This window comes from Hyperolius riggenbachi, chromosome 5, assembly GCF_040937935.1.
Source record: "Hyperolius riggenbachi isolate aHypRig1 chromosome 5, aHypRig1.pri, whole genome shotgun sequence".
In the NCBI taxonomy this organism is placed as follows: domain Eukaryota; kingdom Metazoa; phylum Chordata; class Amphibia; order Anura; family Hyperoliidae; genus Hyperolius; species Hyperolius riggenbachi.
Window position 1 is genome coordinate 47,692,245 of NC_090650.1, and position 20,244 is coordinate 47,712,488.

At 45.9% G+C, this 20,244-nt stretch overlaps 2 protein-coding genes across 2 annotated transcripts in view; one reads left to right on the forward strand and one right to left on the reverse strand.

The window, feature by feature from the left end:
- SPAG6 (sperm associated antigen 6) overlaps window positions 1–20,244 on the forward strand; it is a 202,451-nt gene that overhangs the window by 35,975 nt on the left and 146,232 nt on the right. Inside the window, exon 3 of the mRNA XM_068235608.1 lies at window positions 19,494–19,660. Coding sequence (XP_068091709.1) covers window positions 19,494–19,660 — 167 coding nt within the window. The remainder of the gene's footprint in view (window positions 1–19,493; window positions 19,661–20,244) is intronic.
- Window positions 166–1,894, reverse strand: LOC137519598 (uncharacterized; the record flags this gene model as incomplete). The annotated part of the gene is made up of 1 exon (XM_068238579.1): window positions 166–1,894. A coding segment is annotated over exon 1 (1,569 nt), but the record flags the coding sequence as incomplete, so codon positions are not given.

Genomic DNA, 20,244 nt, shown 5'->3' on the forward strand with positions numbered 1-20,244 from the left:
TTTGTCGCCCTCCACCGGTGCCCTGTCCGCCAGACTCCTGAGCTCTTCCAGGCTGCTATCAAGTCGCACAGCCTCGGAGAACTCAGCGCTGTCGGCCACAGGCACCAGGGAGGTGGCAAACTGAGAGGCCTCTGGGTCCTCAGAGCCAAGCTCTGAAGTGGAAGAGCCCGACCCAGTGACATCAGCCCCTTCAGTGGACAATTCGTCTGCTGCAGCCCGGTGAGCACTGCGGGTCACCACTGCAGCTGACGGAGCATTCACTGTACACATGTCATCATGCAACACATCACATATTACATCAACATTATCTGCATTCATGGTAACAACGTGTCCTCCTCCAGGCCTGGGCACTGGAGACTCACTAGGGCTGGCTCCTAGTACACAGTCCGTAGCCCCTGGGGCCTCACCAGCACTCCCCGCTTGCACAGCATTATCACACAGTACCTTGCAAGAGTCCTGAACTTCTGCGGGGGATGCAGGCTCCACGGGGTTTGGAGTAGGCTCATACCGGGCCACTAACCGTCCCAGGTCAGTACCCAACAAAACGTTCGTGGGGATGGCATCCGTTACCCCCACTTCTTTCATTCCGCTGCCGGCCCCCCAATCCAGGTGGACCAAGGCGGTGGGTATGGCAGGGGTGACGCCCCCAACTCCTTTGACAGCCATAGTCTTGCCAGGAATGTACTCCTCAGGGTTCACAAGCTGGGGGTGCACTAGAGTCACCTCTGCTCCAGTGTCTCTTAGACCGGTGGTAACTGTATCACCAACCGTGACAGGTTGCAGATTCTCTGCATAGCTACCTGCATTCCGGGTGGCACACAACGCATTCCGGGCCCCGCCAGAGTTTGGGGCTTCCTTCTTCTTTTCTGGGCACGTAGCACTGATGTGACCCGGTTTGTTACAGGCAAAACATCTCCGAGTGTCAACGGTGGCTGTTCTACCTCCAGGCGGCTGCGGGACTTGACTTCGCTGGGTGCTCAGAGGAGAAGGTCTCGCAGGCTTTTCTCCCTTCCAGCTGGGCGCCGTAGTCCTCCGAAAATCAGATGCTCGATTGGACGTGTAGGCATCAGCAACTTTCGCGGCCTCATCCACGGTCTTTGGCTCTCGGTCCCGTACAAACTGCCGGACCTCAACAGGACAAGTGTGGAGGAACTGGTCTTTTATTATCAGTTCCTGCAGGGCATCAAAGGTCTCAACCGCCAGTCCTTTTACCCACTGCTGGAAGGCAGTGCGCAGGTTGCATGCATGATCCAGGTAACTGTCATTAGGACCTCGCTGCACTGTCCTGAAACGTTTTCGATACACCTCTGGCGTGAGGTGGTATCGCGCAATGATGGCTTTCTTAATCGCCTCAAAGTCTGTTTCTTCCTCCTGGGGGAGACTCACAAACGCCTCCAGGGCCTTGCCTCTCAGCCCTGGTGTGAGGTATCTTGCCCACTGCTCACGGGGCACCCCATACTGCCGACAAGTCCTTTCAAACCCCTGTAGGAAAGTGTCTATGTCAGAGTCCTTGTCCATAGCGGGGAACTTATCCAGGGGGATTCTGTGGACTCGCTCACCTTCGCGTTCTGCGGGTCCAGCAGACCGGTTCTGCTGCTGAAGTTTAGCCAGCTCCAGCTGGTGTCGCTGTGCCACTTGTTCCTTCTCTGCCTGTCGGTGCAGTAGGATCAGCTTTAGGCGCAGTTCAGGATCAGCCGAGTTCAGTAGCTGTAGATCAGCTTCCAGAGATGTCATCTCCGTGTTCGGTGGATCATCCCGGACATCGTCTCCCCTCGCATTCTGTGGCGGGAGCGATTCCTCCTCTGGCGTGTCGTGAGCTGCATCCGCTGACGTTGAAGCACGGGCTTGCTCTGCCGCATCATGCTCCTCGAGCGCACGAACTAACTGCTCCTTAGTCTGGCCGCTCACCGTCTCGATGCCTTTGTGCTCACACAGGTTGAGTAGTATCTCCTTGTTTTGCCTTGCATAGCTGGATGCTTTCTGAGCCATCGTGTTGCAAAAAATAAAAGAAAAGAAAAAAAAGGGGGGGGGGGAAGGGAAAGCAAAACACCAAGTGTGTATCTTTGAACAAAAAAAAAAACGTATATAGATTCTGCACTGAGTAGACTTCTGTAGGCTAGTTGCTTCTAGCAAGCTTCCAGCCTTTAGTACTCAGAATAGCGGGCTAAACTGCGTACTAATGTACTAAACGATCCCACCGCTGCCAGCCAATTATGTCAGGAACCGGCCCGCGGCACGCCTGCGTATACGGTTCCCGACTGCGGGTTTGACCAGATTAAGCGGGGAACAGCCTTATTTAAGCTACAAACAAGGCTGGAACCCCTCAAACACTTCTCACTGCCACCACTAGCTGTGCGCTAGACACTTCCACTCTGCTGTCGAGTCCTCAGCGCGCACTCCGCGTTTTCGTATCTGGGTCAGCTTTGCGCTTAGGCCAAATACGGGAACGCCACGCACCCACACACACACACAGTTGCAATCTTACACTGTCGTGAAGCAAAGACCCACTAACAGTCGTTCCGAACGATACTGTTAGCTACTCGCACTGGCGTTGTTCGTACGTTGGGTCAGCTGCGCGCTTAGGCCAACGTATGACAAACGCCCCCACACCCAATGCAATTACAATTTCCTACGGTAGTGTTGCTCAAGCGTACAATTAGGCATGAACTTATACACGGTTACACTTCAGTCTCTTCTAGGCTATGAGGGTTAGTTTAGTACGGCAGAAGTCAAACTTATTAAATAATAATTTAATATTCTAGAAAAACATAGAACAGTGCAAACTTAATATATACAGAAAAATTACAAAAAACAAAGTAAAAATAGTTACAAGATAAAGTTACAAAGATAACACACAAAGCGATTTTGCTTACCAAAATAAAGGGATCCCGATAGAAGAATCGTGGACTTTGGTGTGGACGGACACAGTCTGGCTAGACCAGGAGTTCACTAGCTTGGGCCAGGAGACCGGCTGCCACTACCGTCAGAAGAGAACTCCTTTGAGGTAGCTGTCCCCTGGTTTTTATAATGAAATATTCGCCTCGAGGCTGTAAGCCTGTGTGGACGGGGGGGAAGCTGGATTTAATTACATCCTCAGTCATAATTGGATTTCCAGAGATCCAACATCCACTATAGTCCACACACCCAACAAAAGACTTCCTTAGCCCAATTTCCCCAGGTTACAATGTCTTTACATCAAGAGATTGTTAAATGAGGCTTTTCAACTCCACCAATAATTCAATTTCCACAGGTAGAAATGGTATCAAAAGGACTTCACCTCTTCAATAATTTCCAGTAGGCTGTCAAATACATTTCAAACATTCAGGTGTCAGCTTCCCCCTGCCCCCAAGATTCTAGCAGGCTTGCCTTGTCCCAATGGCTGACACCAGACTCAAAAGCCATGCCGACCAGCCTATTCTTCCTCAATTGGCAGGTAATTAGCAGTAGACACAGTTTCCCCTGCTGGACAATGGGGCAGAGGTAATGGACATCTACATACAGAATTACATTAGACAGACTTCAGTTTACTCTGGCCAGGTGACCAATTACTCCCAAGCCCAATACACATCTGAGGCATTATTCAGACAACATGGTCTGACCACCTGTATAGGCTTCACAGCAACTGTCTAATTAAGGGTTTCCTCATTAGAAGCAGACAATGATAGGTAATTTACACTTTATACGGAATTCCAGGAAGACTGGCTAACAGACAATCCCATATGTTACAGTCAAAAAATGAAGGAAATATGTTCCTGTTATCCTTAATATCATCAGCACCTCAATATATCTCCACAATCGTCAAGGACAGATTTACCATAAGGTGCTGCAGGCTTGTGCCTACAAGCGCCTGATGATGGAAAGGTGACTCATTCCCCTATCCAAGTGCCTTCCTCCCTCCTTCCCTATGCAGAGTCCTGAGCAGAGCATAAATGAGAGGTAGGTTACTCACCCAGCTCTTGGCATTCCACTGACAAGATCTCCCTTCACACCACTAGCTACTTAACCACTTTACCCCCAGCGGTACGAATTTCTCCGCCCCTTTTTTCCCTCCTAAAAAACCAGGGACGGAGAAATCCGTACCTTCCGCGCTACCGCCGCTGTCCGCGCTCCCGCCGCTCGTGCGCGCGCACCCGCTGCTCGTGCACGCCGCCGCCCGCTCGCCCGGAGATCAATGAACGGGAAAATCCATTCCCGTTCGTTGATCTAGCCCCCGCAATGATCTGCTGCTTCTTTCAGAAACAGCGAGATCATTGTGAGTCTCCCAGCCTCCTACTGCTTCCTGTAAGCGTCCTTCCGGACGCTTACAGGTCGCATGTAAACAAACACTCTGTGGCCATCTTGTGGCCAAATAGTAAACTACACCCTAAAAGCATTTTACATATACAAACATTACATTTACACAATAAATTAACTCATTACCTCCCACACTCCCCAATTTTTATTTTTTTTTTTGTAATTAAAAAAAAAAAAAATACAATAAAAAAAAAAAACATAAATAGTTACCTTAGGGACTGAACTTTTTAAATATTTATGTCAAGAGGGTATAACACTGTTACTTTATAAACTGCGGGCTTGTAATTAGGGATGGATGCAAAACTGAAAAAAATGCACCTTTATTTCCAAATAAAATATTGTCGCCAAACATTGTGATAGGGACATAATTTAAATGGTTTTATAGCCGGGACAAATGGGTTAATACATTTCATGGGTTTTAATTACAGTAGCATGCTTTATTTAAAAACTATAATGGCCGAAAACTGAAAAATAATAATTTTTTCCCACATTTTTTCCTATTTCCCCATTAAAACACATTTAGAATAAAATAATTCTTGGCATAATGTCCCACCTAAAGAAAGCCTAATTGGTGGCAAAAAAAACAAGATATAGTTCATTTCATTGGGATAAGTAATAATAAAGTTATAGACGAATGAATGGAAGGAGCGCTGAAAGGTGAAAATTGCTCTGGTGGTCAGGGGGTAAAACCCCTCAGTGGTGAAGTGGTTAATATTAAGGGTACCTCTGACTACCTCTTACTAAGGGGCACTTGTAGGTACCGATGACGGGCGAGGGAAGTAAGGGAGAAGTGACAGCTGGGCCAGCCAGCACACTTCTCACAGTAGTGCAGTTTGGCGGGGTTTGTAGGCGGGGTTTTTGGAGGTTCATGGAGGGCGAAATCTAAGGTGCCAAGAAATCTGTGCCTATAGGCTCCTGTGAGGTAAATCCGGGCCTGGCTATCGTGTTACATTTGGGAAAAAATGCAGCAAGTCGGGACTTTGCATTTGAGTTCCAGTCCGTGCACATTCGTGTTCCTCTTGACAGTGTGAGCGCATCCTATTAATAACATACCCGGTAGTATGTGTTCACAGTCCGATTTTGCATTTTCCTGCGTTCCAGAAAGGACGCTTTTTTGGTGCAGTGTTAATGGGGCCCACTATATATGTGCAGTCACTTGTTTTGCTTTTTCTGTTCTTTAGATTTTTGCTTCTGTGGTGGCCATGAGTCTTTTCAATCCTACTAACAGACCTCCTGAAGATTCTTTTAGCGAGATTGTCTCAGCTATTTAGCTACACCCTTGAGCATAAGAACCATTTAAATGAGATGAGTGAAGAGAAGGACTTGGACAGCAGAGCTTGCTAGCTGAACATGCAGAGCAGGCCGTACACATCTGTCTGCAGTTTGTGTCTGATCTACAACACATGCTACCAGTAATTAGCAGCAGCTCTCCGTGCCGAAACCCACCAGTTCAGCAGTATGTTGTGGGGGGCCAGTGACAGCACTGTGTGGCTTCGGCCTGGTACGCTTTTGGATAGCAGAGGTATACAAATTAATAAATGACTTCTGTTACCCTCGTTGACTTGCTCGTGGCCTGGAAAAATCCTGTATCAGTTGCTGTTGCAAAAAGGCCAAATCTCTTAAAGGCAGCATATTGTGAAACCTTTTGTTTCTGTTTTTGCTGTATGTTTTTACCCATAGGAAAAAAATAACATAAACAAGAAAATCTGAATGAATAAAATGTTACTGATAGTAAACACAATATATAAATAAGCAGCTACACATTATTATTTATATAGTGCTGACATCTTCCGCAGCGTTGTACAGAGTATATTGTCTTGTCACTTAAAGAGGAACTCCAGTGAAAATAATGTAATAAAAAAAATGCTTAATTTTTACAATAATTATGTATAAGGGCCTGTTCAGACTGCACGCGTTTCCAGCCACGTTTTGGAAACGCACGACATCAGACAGTGCATAGAGTGCACTGTCTGATGTTCACACTGCATGCGTTCCGGACCTGTGCGTTCCGGGAACGCATGCTGCACGCAGATTTTGCAAAAATGTGCGGCTGTCCCATTCACTTTCAGCTACGCAACGCACACAAACGCGGATGGCGTGTGTTCGCATGCGTTGCGTTCCGCATGCGTGGCCGTCCGCGTTTGTGATGTGAACGGGCCCTTAATGATTTAGTCAGTGTTTGCTTATTGTTAAATATTTCCTCTCACTGATTTACATTCTGACATTTGTCACATGGTGAAATTTTTACTGCTGGCAGGTGATGTCAGTGGATGTCGCTGCTGCTTGTTTTTTGGCAGTTGGAAACAGCTGTTATTTCCCACAGTGCAACAAGGCTCCCACAGTGTGATGTCAGAACCATGGTCCTGACATCACACTGTGGGAGGGGTTTCACCAATGAGCCATACAGAGCCCCCTGATGATCCGTTTGAGAAAAGTAAAAGATTTCTCATGGGAAAGGGGGTATCAGCTACTGATTGGGATGAAGTTCAATTCTTGGTTACAGTTTTTCTTCAACTGTCCCTCAGAGGGGCTCACAATCCAATCCCTGCCATAGTCACATGTTTATGTATATATCGTGTAATGTATGTATTGTAGTCTAGGGCCAATTTCGAGGGAAGCCAATTAACTTATCTGTATGTTTTTGGGATGAGGAAGAAAACCAACACAGACACGGGGGGAGAACATACAAACTCCGTACAGATAGTGCCCTAGTTGGGATTCAAACCAGCGACCCAGCGCTGCAAGGCAAGAGTGCTAACCACTATGCCACCATGCTCCACTATATATTATCATTTCCTCATTGCCAGGCTGAAATCCATTAGCCTCTTACTGAAAAATTGATGGACTGTATCTAGAAATTTCTGTGTACAGATTACTGTAGGGTAGTGACAAGGTGAGGTCTCTTTCATACTAGATGTGATCTGTTTCCGATAGTGTGCAAAACGCAAGGACATCAAGTAATAAAAATGATGTGAACCCTTTTAGTTGGCTGAAGGTGTAATGGTTAAGGGCTCTGCCTCTGACACAGGAGACCAGGGTTCGAATCTCGGCTCTGCCTGTTCAGTAAGCCAGCACTAATTCAGTAGGAGACCTTTGGCAAGTCTCCCTAACACTGCTACTGCCAATAGAGCGCGCCCTAGTGGCTGCTGCTCTGCTCTGGCGCTTTGAGTCCGCAAGGAGAAAAGCGCAATATAAATGTTATTTGTCTTGTCTTGTCTTTTAGAGAGGCACTGTAATGTCATATAGTAGAAAGCAGTTAGCAAAGTCCCCGTTATCTGGAACTCAGGCAACCGTAAGTCTCAACTAACCAGCATGCTGAAGAGATAATGGGGACTGTGCAGTGTTCTTCCCAGGCTTTTTTTAGCTGGGTGCTCCACCTGGCTAGTTTTGGTGAGCACTCGGCTGTTATTGGCTCACCTCCTCCTCTGCTTTGTTGCTTAATGATGTGCTGTGTATACAATTAAATACCTGTAAAGGAGGTGGTGCACTATGCAGTGTTCTCCCCAGGCTCTTTTAGCTGGGTGCTCCACCTGGCTAGTTTTGGTGAGCACCCAGCTGTCATCAGCTCACTTCCTCCTCTGCTGTAAGCAGAGTTGTGCAGAGAAGCGCCGGTCCTGCATTCTATAATCTAGCCCCACCCAGTTACTTTTTCATGCCACCCGGCTGGAAAATAATTCTGGGGAGAACACTGCTGTGCTTTGCGCATTTCGCAGGGATTACAATACTTACCGAGTCTCAGCGCCGTCTTCTGACCGTCCTGTAGCCTCGAGCGGCTTTTCGCCATCTGTGCATGACCCTCAGCTCCCCAGTTGGGGGGGGGGGGGGGGGGGGCAGCGGGAACGCACAGATTTTCAAAAATGTTGTGCTGGTTAAATCTGTGTGGAGGGAATACGGTGGATAGATGCCTCCCTGATCAGATAATGATCGAAGAAGGATTTCTGTGCTGGTCATATCGATCAGTGTATGGCCACCTTAAGATTTAGCAATGCCCAACATACCCTGAGAGCAGTATGTCTTCCCTCCTCCCTACTCTATAACAACAGATGCATCATTAGCCTGTAGGCTAGTGGTGTGTCTATACAGAACTGCCACCCAAGGGAGCGAGCACCAATACCTGTAGGTGACAGTCATCATGAGTGTGTACGAGGCCTAGCTTCTTGTACAGGCCCACAGAGGTTTTATAGGGTATAATTAGTTGCTGCTACAGTCTAACTGCTCCAATTAGAAATGGTGCTTGCACTATAGAGACGGAGGGCCTAGGAGGAGAGAGGTTTAGGCACTACCAGAGGGGTCTTAGGTTTAGGCACCACCAGGGGGGTCTTAGGTTTAGGCACCACCGGGGGGGGGGGTCTTAGGTTTAGGCACCACCAGGGGGGGGTCTTAGGTTTAGGCACCACCAGGGGGGTCTTAGGTTTAGGCACCCCCAGGGGGGTCTTAGGTTTAGGCACCACCAGGGGGGTCTTAAGTTTAGGCACCACCAGGGGGGTCTTAGGTTTAGGCACCACCAGGGGGGGGGGGTCTTAGGTTTAGGCACCACCAGGGGGGGGGGGGTCTTAGGTTTAGGCACCACCAGGGAGGGGGGGGGTCTTAGGTTTAGGCACCCCCAGGGGGGGTCTTAGGTTTAGGCACCACCAGGGGGATCTTAAGTTTAGGCACCACCAGGGGGTCTAGGGGTTAGGGATAGGTACAGGGAGGGCTTTGGGGTGGTTAGTTTTAGGCACCACCAGGGGGGTCTTAGGTTTAGGCACCACCAGGGGGTCTTAGGTTTAGGCACCACCAGGGGGGTCTTAGGTTTAAGCACCACCAGGGGGGGGGGTCTTAGGTGTAGGCACCACCAGGGGGGTCTTAGGTTTAGGCACCACCAGGGGAGTCTTAGGTTTAGGCACCACCAGGGGAGTCTTAGGTTTAGGCACCACCAGGGGGGTGGTTAGGGTTAGGCACCACCAGGGGGGTCTAGGGGTTAGGGATAGGTACAGAGAGGGTTCTGTGTGAGAGTAGGGTTAGGTATAGTTTTAGTACAATTTTAATAATACTAATCAACAGTTATTATGAATGTACTTATATTAATATCATTGTTATAAACAATATTTTCACATTTTATTATAATAACAATAAATCAAGATTATTCATAACAATATATAATTATAATGTTTAAACAAATATTACTGTTTTTTTAACAAACGTAATTATAAGTTTCAGTTTAGAAACAGGGAAGATCAATGTTTTAAGAATTGCCGATTTCATACACATTATTCAATGATTTATAAATTCTTAAAACACTATTTGTAAACGAAATTCTACACAATATTTTTTATAAACGATAATACTTCTTTATTGTTTACACCAGTGTTCCCCAACCCTGTCCTCAAGGCCCACCAACAGTGCATGTTTTGTGGATATCCACAGAGGTAGTTAATTAGCTCTGCTGAGACACTAATTACCTCACCTGTGCATGTTTGTGGTTTCCTGCAAAACATGTACTGTTGGTGGGCCTTTAGGACAGGGTTGGGGAACTCTGGTTTACACCACGCGCCCTTTTTTCCCGACACCCTTTTTTGATGTACGCTAAGGGGGGCACTCTCTGGCTACCTATACTGGGGAGCATTCTCTGGCTACCTATACTGGGGAGCACTCTCTGGCTACCTATGCTGGGGAGCACTCTCTGGCTACCTATGCTGGGGAGCACTCTCTGGCTACCTATGCTGGGGAGCACTCTCTGGCTACCTATACTGGGGAGCACTCTCTGGCTACCTATACTGGGGAGCACTCTCTGGCTACCTATGCTGGGGAGCACTCTCTGGCTACCTATACTGGGGAGCACTCTCTGGCTACCTATACTGGGGAGCACTCTCTGGCTACCTATACTGGGGAGCACTCTCTGGCTACCTATACTGGGGAGCACTCTCTGGCTACCTATGCTGGGGAGCACTCTCTGGCTACCTATACTGGTGAGCACTCTCTGGCTACCTATACTGGGGAGCACTCTCTGGCTACCTATACTGGGGAGCATTCTCTGGCTACCTATACTGGGGAGCACTCTCTGGCTACCAATACTGTGGAGCACTCTCTGGCTACCTATACTGGGGAGCATTCTCTGGCTACCTATGCTGGGGAGCACTCTCTGGCTACCTATACTGGGGAGCACTCTCTGGCTACCTATACTGGGGAGCACTCTCTGGCTACCTATGCTGGGGGGCATTCTCTGGCTACCTATAGTGGGGAGCACTCTCTGGCTACCTATACTGGGGAGCACTCTCTGGCTACCTATACTAGGGGGCATTCTCTGGCTACCTATACTGGGGAGCACTCTCTGGCTACCTATACTGGGGAGCACTCTCTGGCTACCTATACTGGGGAGCACTCTCTGGCTACCTATGCTGGGAAGCACTCTCTGGCTACCTATGCTGGGGAGCATTCTCTGGCTACCTATGCTGGGGAGCACTCTCTGGCTACCTATACTGGGGAGCACTCTCTGGCTACCTATACTGGGGAGCACTCTCTGGCTACCTATGCTGGGAAGCACTCTCTGGCTACCTATGCTGGGGAGCATTCTCTGGCTACCTATGCTGGGGAGCACTCTCTGGCTACCTATACTGGGGAGCACTCTCTGGCTACCTATGCTGGGGAGCACTCTCTGGCTACTTATACTTTTATTGGTCAACAATATACCACTTTGAGATTTAAAATACATAATCAGACCACCAGGGAAGTAGGTAAGAGCGGCATTTAAAATAACACGAGACCTTACCAATGAGGGGGTACCAATTTCCAATGGATGGTGGTCTTGGAATGGAGCACTATTTCTGGTGGTCGTTTAAAAACAGTTGTGCTTTCCCCATGGGTTGTAATGCATTTTCCCTTTTTTCTTAATAAGTAATTTTTGCAGTAAGATATTTGTACTTGTGGAAGCTGCGGCAAAACCCAGAGCGATGTTTTCACTGATCTGCGTTCGGGGACTGATAGCTCTGATTATGTATGTATTAAGTATAAGGACCTTAACTTAGCTGAGATTATAAGCAAAATTGTATGTACTACTAGATTTCCAGCAGAGTGTCTGGTAACCACAGGCAGACCACAGTTCTGGAATTCATCCATAATGTGGTCAGCTCCTATATTATTCTAACTCAAGCAAAGCCTCTTTCCTCCATTCCTATCTAATGTAAATATTAGGAGAAAATAAGTGAAATGAATATGTTATGTGTGGCTTCTGCACTGAGGAGACCAGTGATTAGAGAAGAGGGGGGAGCTGTGGCAGGTCCATGCAGTTAACCTCTGGAGGATTTGTGGAGGCTGCAGGAAAGCGTCTGCTACTTCCAGCAATCACTTTTATTTACTCCAACAGGCAGCCCTGTTTATTTAGATACAACTCCACTTTGCGAGGCGTTTCGCAGGAAAAAACCTGCTTCTTCAGGTTTCTTTTACACTTAAAGCAGATCTTAAAGCGAACCTCCGGACTAAAAATCTACTCAGCAGAACTGAAAAGGCTTGGTGTTTCTTTAACAGTTTCACAGCATCAGAACTTTGTTTTTCTTACCAAAGCATCATTTTAGTTTCATTTTTAGCTAAGCTCCACCCATCAAAGAAACCTGCCCGGGCTTTTTCCCCTGATGCTGTGCAAAGCATGATGGGATTTCCTATGTTGTTATTCACGTTGCCTAGTAACTGGGAGGGGTGATCAGCACACAGGACAGTTGGAACTGTGTCTCATGCTCCCTGTCACCTCCTTTCAACCAAAAAGATGGCTGCCCTCATGAAATCAAACATTTGCCTGTTATTTTAAAACAGGGTGGGTAAGAGATTATATTACCTATCTATTTTAATTAACATAACTAATGTAATTTAATGACAGTATGCTTATGCTGAAGTTACTCTTTAACACAACTTCCTCTCTGCTCTAAAAGATACCCAACAGCAGAATACATTTTTAAGAAAAATATGTCTTTGTTACAGCTAATACAAAGCCTGCAATAAATCTGCAGTTTGGCTACTTCCTGCTTTCCCAGAAGCAGATATATCATTAACATCCTGTGTTTACCAATTAGATCTCTACCGTGGCAGCTAGCTGTCTCATCTAAGATATCAAATTACAACTTGTGCTTAGTCACAAGGGTACTTGTGATAATGTTTACTATGCTAAGCGGTAATTGGTGAGTACAGGGTTTTAAAAGGGGTACATACCAATAAAATGTTGAGAAGCACTGCACTACATGATACATACATAGACATATGACTATGGTAGGGATTAGATGGGAAGCCCCTCTGAGGGACAGTTAAAGTGGACCAGAACTCTTGCACAAGACAGAAGGAAAACAGAGAAATGCACCCTGTATTATTTAGAGAGTTTAGCCTATTTAATTCCCCCTCATTTGTGTATAATCACAAGTTGTAATCTGATCTCTCCCCTGTGTCACATGACTGCCACAGCAGAGATGGCAGATAAGCTCATTTGAAAGCACAGGCTGTTAACAATATGTCTGCTTCCATGAACCAGGAAGTAGAAACAGTGCAGATTTATGTTTGGATTTGTATCAGCTGTAACGAATACATGTTTTTTGTTTAAAACAACACTGAAGCGGAAAAAAATTATGATGTAATTAATTGGTTGTGTAGTACGGATTATTACTAGAATATTAGAAGCAAAGAAAATATCCTCATATTTATATTTTCAGTTATATAGTGGTTTTTATAACATTGCATTATTCTCTAATATTTGCAGTTTCCCCACTACTCAGCATTCTAAATGATTTTTACAGAGCAGGCTGTGAACTTTTGACCTGTCCTGAACTGTTCTCTGCAGAAGATAAAGCCTGACAGCTGAGATAATAAACTTCAGATAACAGAGCTCTCTGCCACTTTGAAAGTGGTGGAGCTGAATGGCTTGTTTTGCATAGACTCTTAACTCTTCCTGTACTGGAAACCATTTTAGACTTATGTCTTTGCTCCCATTGTTTTATTTCTTAGCTGTACTACACATACAAATCAAGATATATTTATTTTTTCCGCTTCAGTGTCTCTTTAAAGGTTATTATGCTGTTGTGTATCTTTTAGAGCAGAGAGGAGTTCTGAATTCAGGTCCACTTTAAGTGACAAAGCAATATAGTCTGTACAGCGCGCCAGAATATGTTGGTGCTATATAAACACAAAAATAATAATAAAGTTTATAGGACAGTTTAAGTGAGCGGTATATGGAGGCTGCCATATGTTTCCCTTTTAAGTAATACCAGTTGCCTGGCAGTCCTGCTGGTCTATTTGGCTGCAGTAGTGTCTGAATGACACCAGAAACAAGCCTGTAGGTAATCTTGTCAGATTTGACAAATATGTCTGATGTCAGACCCTGAACAAGCATTCTGCAGATCCGGTGTTTCTATGGCTAAAAGTACTAGAGTCAGAGAATAAGCAGGATAGCCAGGCAACTGGTATTGCTAAAAGGAAACCTGAGACGTATATAATGAGTGTATTTATACTTACCTGGGGCTTCCTCCAGCCCCTTGAAGTATGTGGGCTCCTTCGCCGTCCTCTCAGGTCACTCTGTTATCTTGTAATACCCCCTGGTAACCTGTCCGGCCTCGCTCCTCTGCACCACGTACGTACCTCCCATCGCCCTTCCACAACCTGCAGAGTTCTGCGCCTGCTCAGTAGTACTGTGCAGGCGCAGATCGCTCCCAGACATGCACAGAAGCACACAACTTGCCATGACCGGCCAGATTACCTGGGTGTGTGTGTGTGTGTGTGGGGGGGGGGGTTTACAAGACAATGGAGTAGTGGGAGAGGACAGCAAGGGAGCCCACACACCTCATGAGGCTGCACGGAGGCCCCGGGTAAGTATAAATACCCCCATTATGCATGTCTACACTTTAATATGAAATAAATATGGCAGCCTCCATATCCCTCTTGGTTAAGTTGCCCTTTAATTCAATACAATAATACAATACAATAACATTTGTAAAGCGCTTTTCTCCCATAGGACTCAAAGCGCATAGTTGTGTCTCAGATTAATACAGGGTTGCAGGCTGGGTTGTGTTACAGAGGAGATAGTCAGATGTTCATGAATGCCAGACTGAAGAGGTAGGTTTTCAGTTTAGACTTAAATGCTTCCAGGGATGGAGCTGTCCTGATTAATAATCTAGCTACACCTTGTAGACCTGAAGAACCAATGGGAGCTTTGCATTCTAACAACCAATCGCATTTCAAAACATAATGCATATTAGTCATTCATATTAAAACAATTCCTTAATCATTATTTATTTGCATTTCTATTTTTGGACATTTGAACGGTCTTATTGTTGGAATACCATACCAACGTGGAGACTGAGTGGATGTGACAATCAATATTGGAATTTATCTGCATTCTGGCTTGGTAGCGCTTTTTATGACAGCAAAGTTGATCTTCAAAAAAAGCTTTTTTCTTTTTTAGGAACAGACGGGTATGCAGACGGTAATGTACTGCTGCCGCTGTGTAGGCCTCATTAGCTCCATGAAAGTGCATGCTGGTATTCTTTTGCATGGATCTGTATGCAGTGGAGGTACCATGCAGGCAGAGACAGAGCATTTGTGTAACAGAGGCCTACAATAGCAGCGGTTGCTTGGAGTACGGCTTTGCTTTCCTTGTGAGCTGTGTCAGCCGGCTGTGCACATTGTAACACTTTACAAGGGGAGTTAATCTATTGAGCTGCGAGGAGGAGAGAGGCTGCTGTTGGCTCTGAGCGAGCAGCTGTTTCTTTCACATATGTGGCATTTGCTGCATGAGTTTTCCGCACAATACTCCAACTCTGCTGCTGCTGAATAGAGCGCCGGGGAACTGTCCAAAATGCCACACACTTCAGCCAATCTGGCTAGTTTAAAGCGCCTGTAACTTGGGCCTACCGTACGTGCTGCACTTTCTAGGTTTTTACCTGGCATCCCAATTACTAGTCATATTCTGGACACATATTTCCTGCACTGCCGACTGGTTGATTAGTTTTTGTGATATCTGCCATCCTCTTTTCCGATTTGCCCCACCTACTCCCCTCTTGCATGGGGAATTATACATTTGTTTAGATCTTATGTCACCATGTGCTATCTGCTTAATAAACACCATTGAAACTAAAAAAGTAGATTTAATGTTTTGTCTCAGCTGAATGAAACAAGTCTGTACCATGTCTCAGAGTGCTAAATCATATGAACTGTTGACCTATTTTTATCCATCAACTGCTCTCAGAAGCCCAGTTCTCTGCCAGAAAAGTGTGTATGGCTGTAATTCCTTATCAGTGATGGTTGCTATAGTCTAACTGGGACTTGACTGGAGAAAAACTGTCAGCTGCATAGCTGAATAGTAACTCTTTCAGGCAGAGAAAGAAGAAAAGCAACACAGCATAGTTATTTGTGTGCTTGGCACTGTACAGGCGCATGCCCATCTCATCATGTCACGTGTCACTTAAGCTTCCCTTTAAGTGCAGCAGAGAAGAGTGAGGTCACTGACTTGGCTGTGCCGTGTGACTTGCCTCTGTGGTTTGCAGGGCGGAGCTAAAGATCCTCACATATGCTGCACATCAGCTGTGCATTTTGCTGGTTGCCCAGAGTTCAGCTTCTGCAGGATGTATTTGTTTTGTATACATTCAGTGAACAGCAATTGACACCAGCCAGAAAAGGGAAGTATTCTTGTGTCATCGGTTATTTTTGGACATGCAAATCAAGGTGTGTTTGTGTATTAGCGGTGAGGACAAAACAAATTACTGTTAATAGAAAATCACAAAGCGTTTACAGCTAGGCTTGCACTATTACCTCAAACCCAACTCTATTTATTTTCTATGCTTTCTTCATTGCATTTTACAACGTTCTCTCCAGTCACTGCACTAGTACTGCATTGCTTTCCGTGAGGCCAGAAGTTAAAGGGGAACTTTACTGAATATAGCTTAATTCATAAGATTGCTTATTTTTTAACAATATTTATTTATACATTATTTAGGCCTGGTTCACATCAGCGTTTTTTTCCGGAACGTAGCCAGAATGTTAACCTATGGCATGGGCCGACACGAATCTAGCGATGGGAGGGTGCAGCAGCAAGCGGGTGGGTGAGGGAAGGGTTTATACATACCAAATCTTCTGTAGCAGCCGGCGGTAGAGTCTTCCGTCTTCTTCCCCGTCATGTGACTACATGACGCGTCATGTGACTAGTCACATGACGCGCTGTGTAGTTACAGTGCAAGAAGAGGAAGCCTCTTCTGCCGGCTGCTACAGAAGATTAGGTATGTATTGCCGAGTGAAAACGGATCCGATCAATCATTGATCAGATCCGTTTTCACTATGTGAACCAGGCCGCAGACAGAGCCATCCGGATCTGGTGAAGCGGAGACCGGATCCACTCACCGGATCCTTTTGGCTCAGAACGCAGATGTGAATTGGGCCTTAGTCAGTGTTTGCCCATTGCAAAATCTTTCCTTTCCCCAATGTACAATCTTATATTTATCACAGGAGGCAACATCTTTACCGCTGGCGAGGTGCATTCTTGCGGGATGTTTGTTTGCTGTGTGTTTCGAAGTCAGTAGAAATAACACCTGGTCTCCTGGAATGCACTAGTAGGAGAATTCTGCATAATAAACAACCTAGGCTAAAGATCACAGGGAGGGAAGGATTACATAACACAGCAGAGCCCAGTCAATGTCTGCCACTGATTGCACTACACCCCTCCTGTGAATGTCACACATCCCTCACATTACACAGCAGAGCCAAGTCACTGTGTTTCTGCCACTAATTGCACTACACACATTCGTGCCCCACACATAAGCAGCTACAGCTGTTCTGCTCACACCCTGCCTCTCTGCAATATGCTGCATTATTTCAATAAAACGTTGACAGATTTGTGTATCGCTGACATCTAGGAGCAAAATGGGAGCCAGGGAATTTCACTGGTGCTGGAGAATAATTCGATCCAGCTTGTTCAGAGCTGAAAAGTGTCAAGAAGAGAAAATATACGACGGGACCATAGCACTTCCCTACACGAAGCTTTATTGAGGGAGGTGTTCCTCTGATTTTTATAGAACATGTCATTTTGGGGGACTTTATTCGATTCCACTCAGTTTGATTATAATATTATATTACCGGATTACATGTAACTGACATCTGCTGGTTTGTTTCTGTTTGTTTGTTTTTGGTCAGTTTTGTTTTGAAACGTTTGCAATGTTTACAGGTTTTGCAAACTGAGGTTTTAGATCATTTTTAATAAAAAAAAAGTTTTTTCCAAATCATCATTTCAGCAAATCATGCAGCCATGTTTCTCAGTCTGTACAGCTATACCACATAGAGAACTATACAAATCTATACTGTGTGCTGGAGTCAGATCTTGGTAGCCTATAAGCACAGAAGTCCTTGCAAATTCACATAGGAGCAGTAAATGCACACCCAGTGGTATAAAGATCAATAAAGCAATATGTGTGTGTGTGTGTGTGTCAGTGGATTGCTGCCCCCTGAACTCCACATAAGGGAATCTAAATGGGAACTTGAAGTGACATAATAAGACAGAGGTGTATGTACTGGTAGTCCCCGACTTACGAACGACCCGCCGATACGAACGGCATGGATTCTCTGTTTCCATGTGAACAAGTAAAACATTTTTTTTTCAAATTAAACTTGTAGTTTTTGAGAAAATCAATCAAAAAACAAAACAAAGAAAAAATGGCTTTTAAACTAGTATAAACAAGGGCAGAGGTGACACAGAGGGGGACGCTGGAGGCACAGGGGGGCACAGGGGACAGAGATGGCACAATGTTCCGACTTAAGAACAGATTCAGGTTAAGAATTAACCTACAGTCCCTATCTCGTTTGTTAACCGGGGACTACCTGTACAGTGGCAAGCAGGCAAAATAAGTCTGCTGTGTTGCTTTTCTTCATTCTCTGCCTGAAAGAGTTAATATTGAGCTATGCAACTGCTTTTCTCCAGTAGGACCATAGCATTCCTCACTGATAAGGAATTACAGCCATAAAATAATTTCCTAGCAAAGAACTAGGTTTCTGAGGTGATGTCCCCCCATTTGAATCCCCTGGAGGCTTCAGAAGTCTATGGGAGCCTGAGTGCTCCCAAAGACGGGCGGCTCTGTAATGCGCATGTGCACGAGAGAGGGTGCTCCCATGTGCGCAGTATGCAGCCACCTATCTTCGGGAGCACTCAGGCTCCCAAAGACCTCCGAAGCCTCCTGCGGCGGCACAGAGCAGTATTCGTCAGATTGGTGGAATACTGCTACCGGGGGAGCCAGCGCTGGAACGCGGAGACCGTGAGAGAAGCGGGAAGGCTCTATAGGACTCAGTGTCTTCCCTCTGCTTAGGTAAGTATCTGTTTCACTTTTTTTTTATAAATTCCCCTTTAGTTTTAAGATTCTCTTTAAATAGGGGTTACCATTTAGTTATTATTTAGGCCGGTTTCACACCTATTACTAGCGGTGCGATACGGTACCGCATTGTAACGCAGAAACCTACCTGCTCCAGGGTGTGGCGACAGGGTCAGATGCATAGCGCCGTCCATGTTCAGTGACGTTCTGGGCAGGAAGTACATCACTGGGATTCCTGTCGGGCAGCGCATGTGCGCCATGTCTGCCATTCTCCCATTGTCTACACTTGCTGCGTCGCCCATTGACTTGTATTGCTGCATAAGCCATGTGGTAGGCACAGATCATGCGGTAACGTCCTGCAGAGTTTAGGTTACTAATGCAGCCGATTTAGATACTTCCGGCGCACCTTGTCACTTGCCCCTTGCGGCCTTGCGGGAAGCGTAACGTGGGGCGACACACTGGCTAACTGTAAAAGGGGCCTTTTAGTCTTTGAAGGGGTAGAGAAATAAAACATAAGTGAATTTATGTAGTTTCACTTATCCTTTAGCTTCCTATTCTGATTTGGAGGCAAAAAGTGCTTGGAACCTCCCTAATAGGGAAAAATGTCTGCACGGCAATTGTGAAACTCTCCCATAGATTTTTTTGCTAAGGGTGGAGTAGCCCTTTTAATCTTTCAGAGCAGTTCTCAAAGACAGGTGGCTATTCTCTGTAATCTGACTTCTTTTTTTGGTAGAGTACAGGAAGTTTAGCTACAAATAGGGCTCAGCAGAATACTTGACTTGATCCAGATGTTATAATGTTTTATGAACGATTTAGAAACAATATTCCTCCTTCCAGCAAGGAAGGTGCTTCTGCCACTCTGCACGGGATGACATTTTCCTTCCTTCCTCTGCTTCTTAGGCGTTATGTCTCTCCTGCGGCCCCTTCTCCTGGACGTGGTCCCAACTATCCAGCAGACCTCTGCACTGGCTCTCGGGAGGCTAGCCAATTACAACGATGATCTGGCAGAAGCGGTTGTTAAAGGAGACATTCTTCCCCAGCTTGTGTATTCGCTGGCCGAGCAGAACGTAAGTAAATGCCTCCCAAGTTTTCCAGATTGTCTACAGTTGTGGCAATTAACATAGCTTGTAGAATACATAAGAAACCCAAGTCAGTCTCTGGAGAGTTCCACCAGCTACTTCATTTATGACTGTGGATAGGCACTTTAGGGTCACAGCGCAGAATGTAGGGGGAATTTTGAAATGATAACAATTCCTCTTTCTCCTAAGCTGTTCATTTGGTTGCCACAGCACATTCTAAAAGTCCCATTAAAGTGGATCCGAGATAAACTTTTACTCACTGCATAATTGTGCCCCTTACATATAGTTTATAGGGCATTCCTCAAGCTATAGCTTTTTTGTTTTGTTTTAATACCTAATTCCCTATAAACTAAACAAGCCTCGCCCACAGCTCCTCCAGTGCCTAGGCATTCTGAGTCCCATGTAGCAAGGGCTCGTAGTAGTTCAGTCTGTGGAGGTTTTCCAGAAGGTGGTGTTACCAGCCAGAGATTTCGGAGGCAAGGGGGAGGAGAGGGATGTGGAGTTTTCACAGGCTGAGGGTGGAGATGCAGAGCAGCTTGCCAGTGTGATGACTAGCAGAATATGGCTGCTCT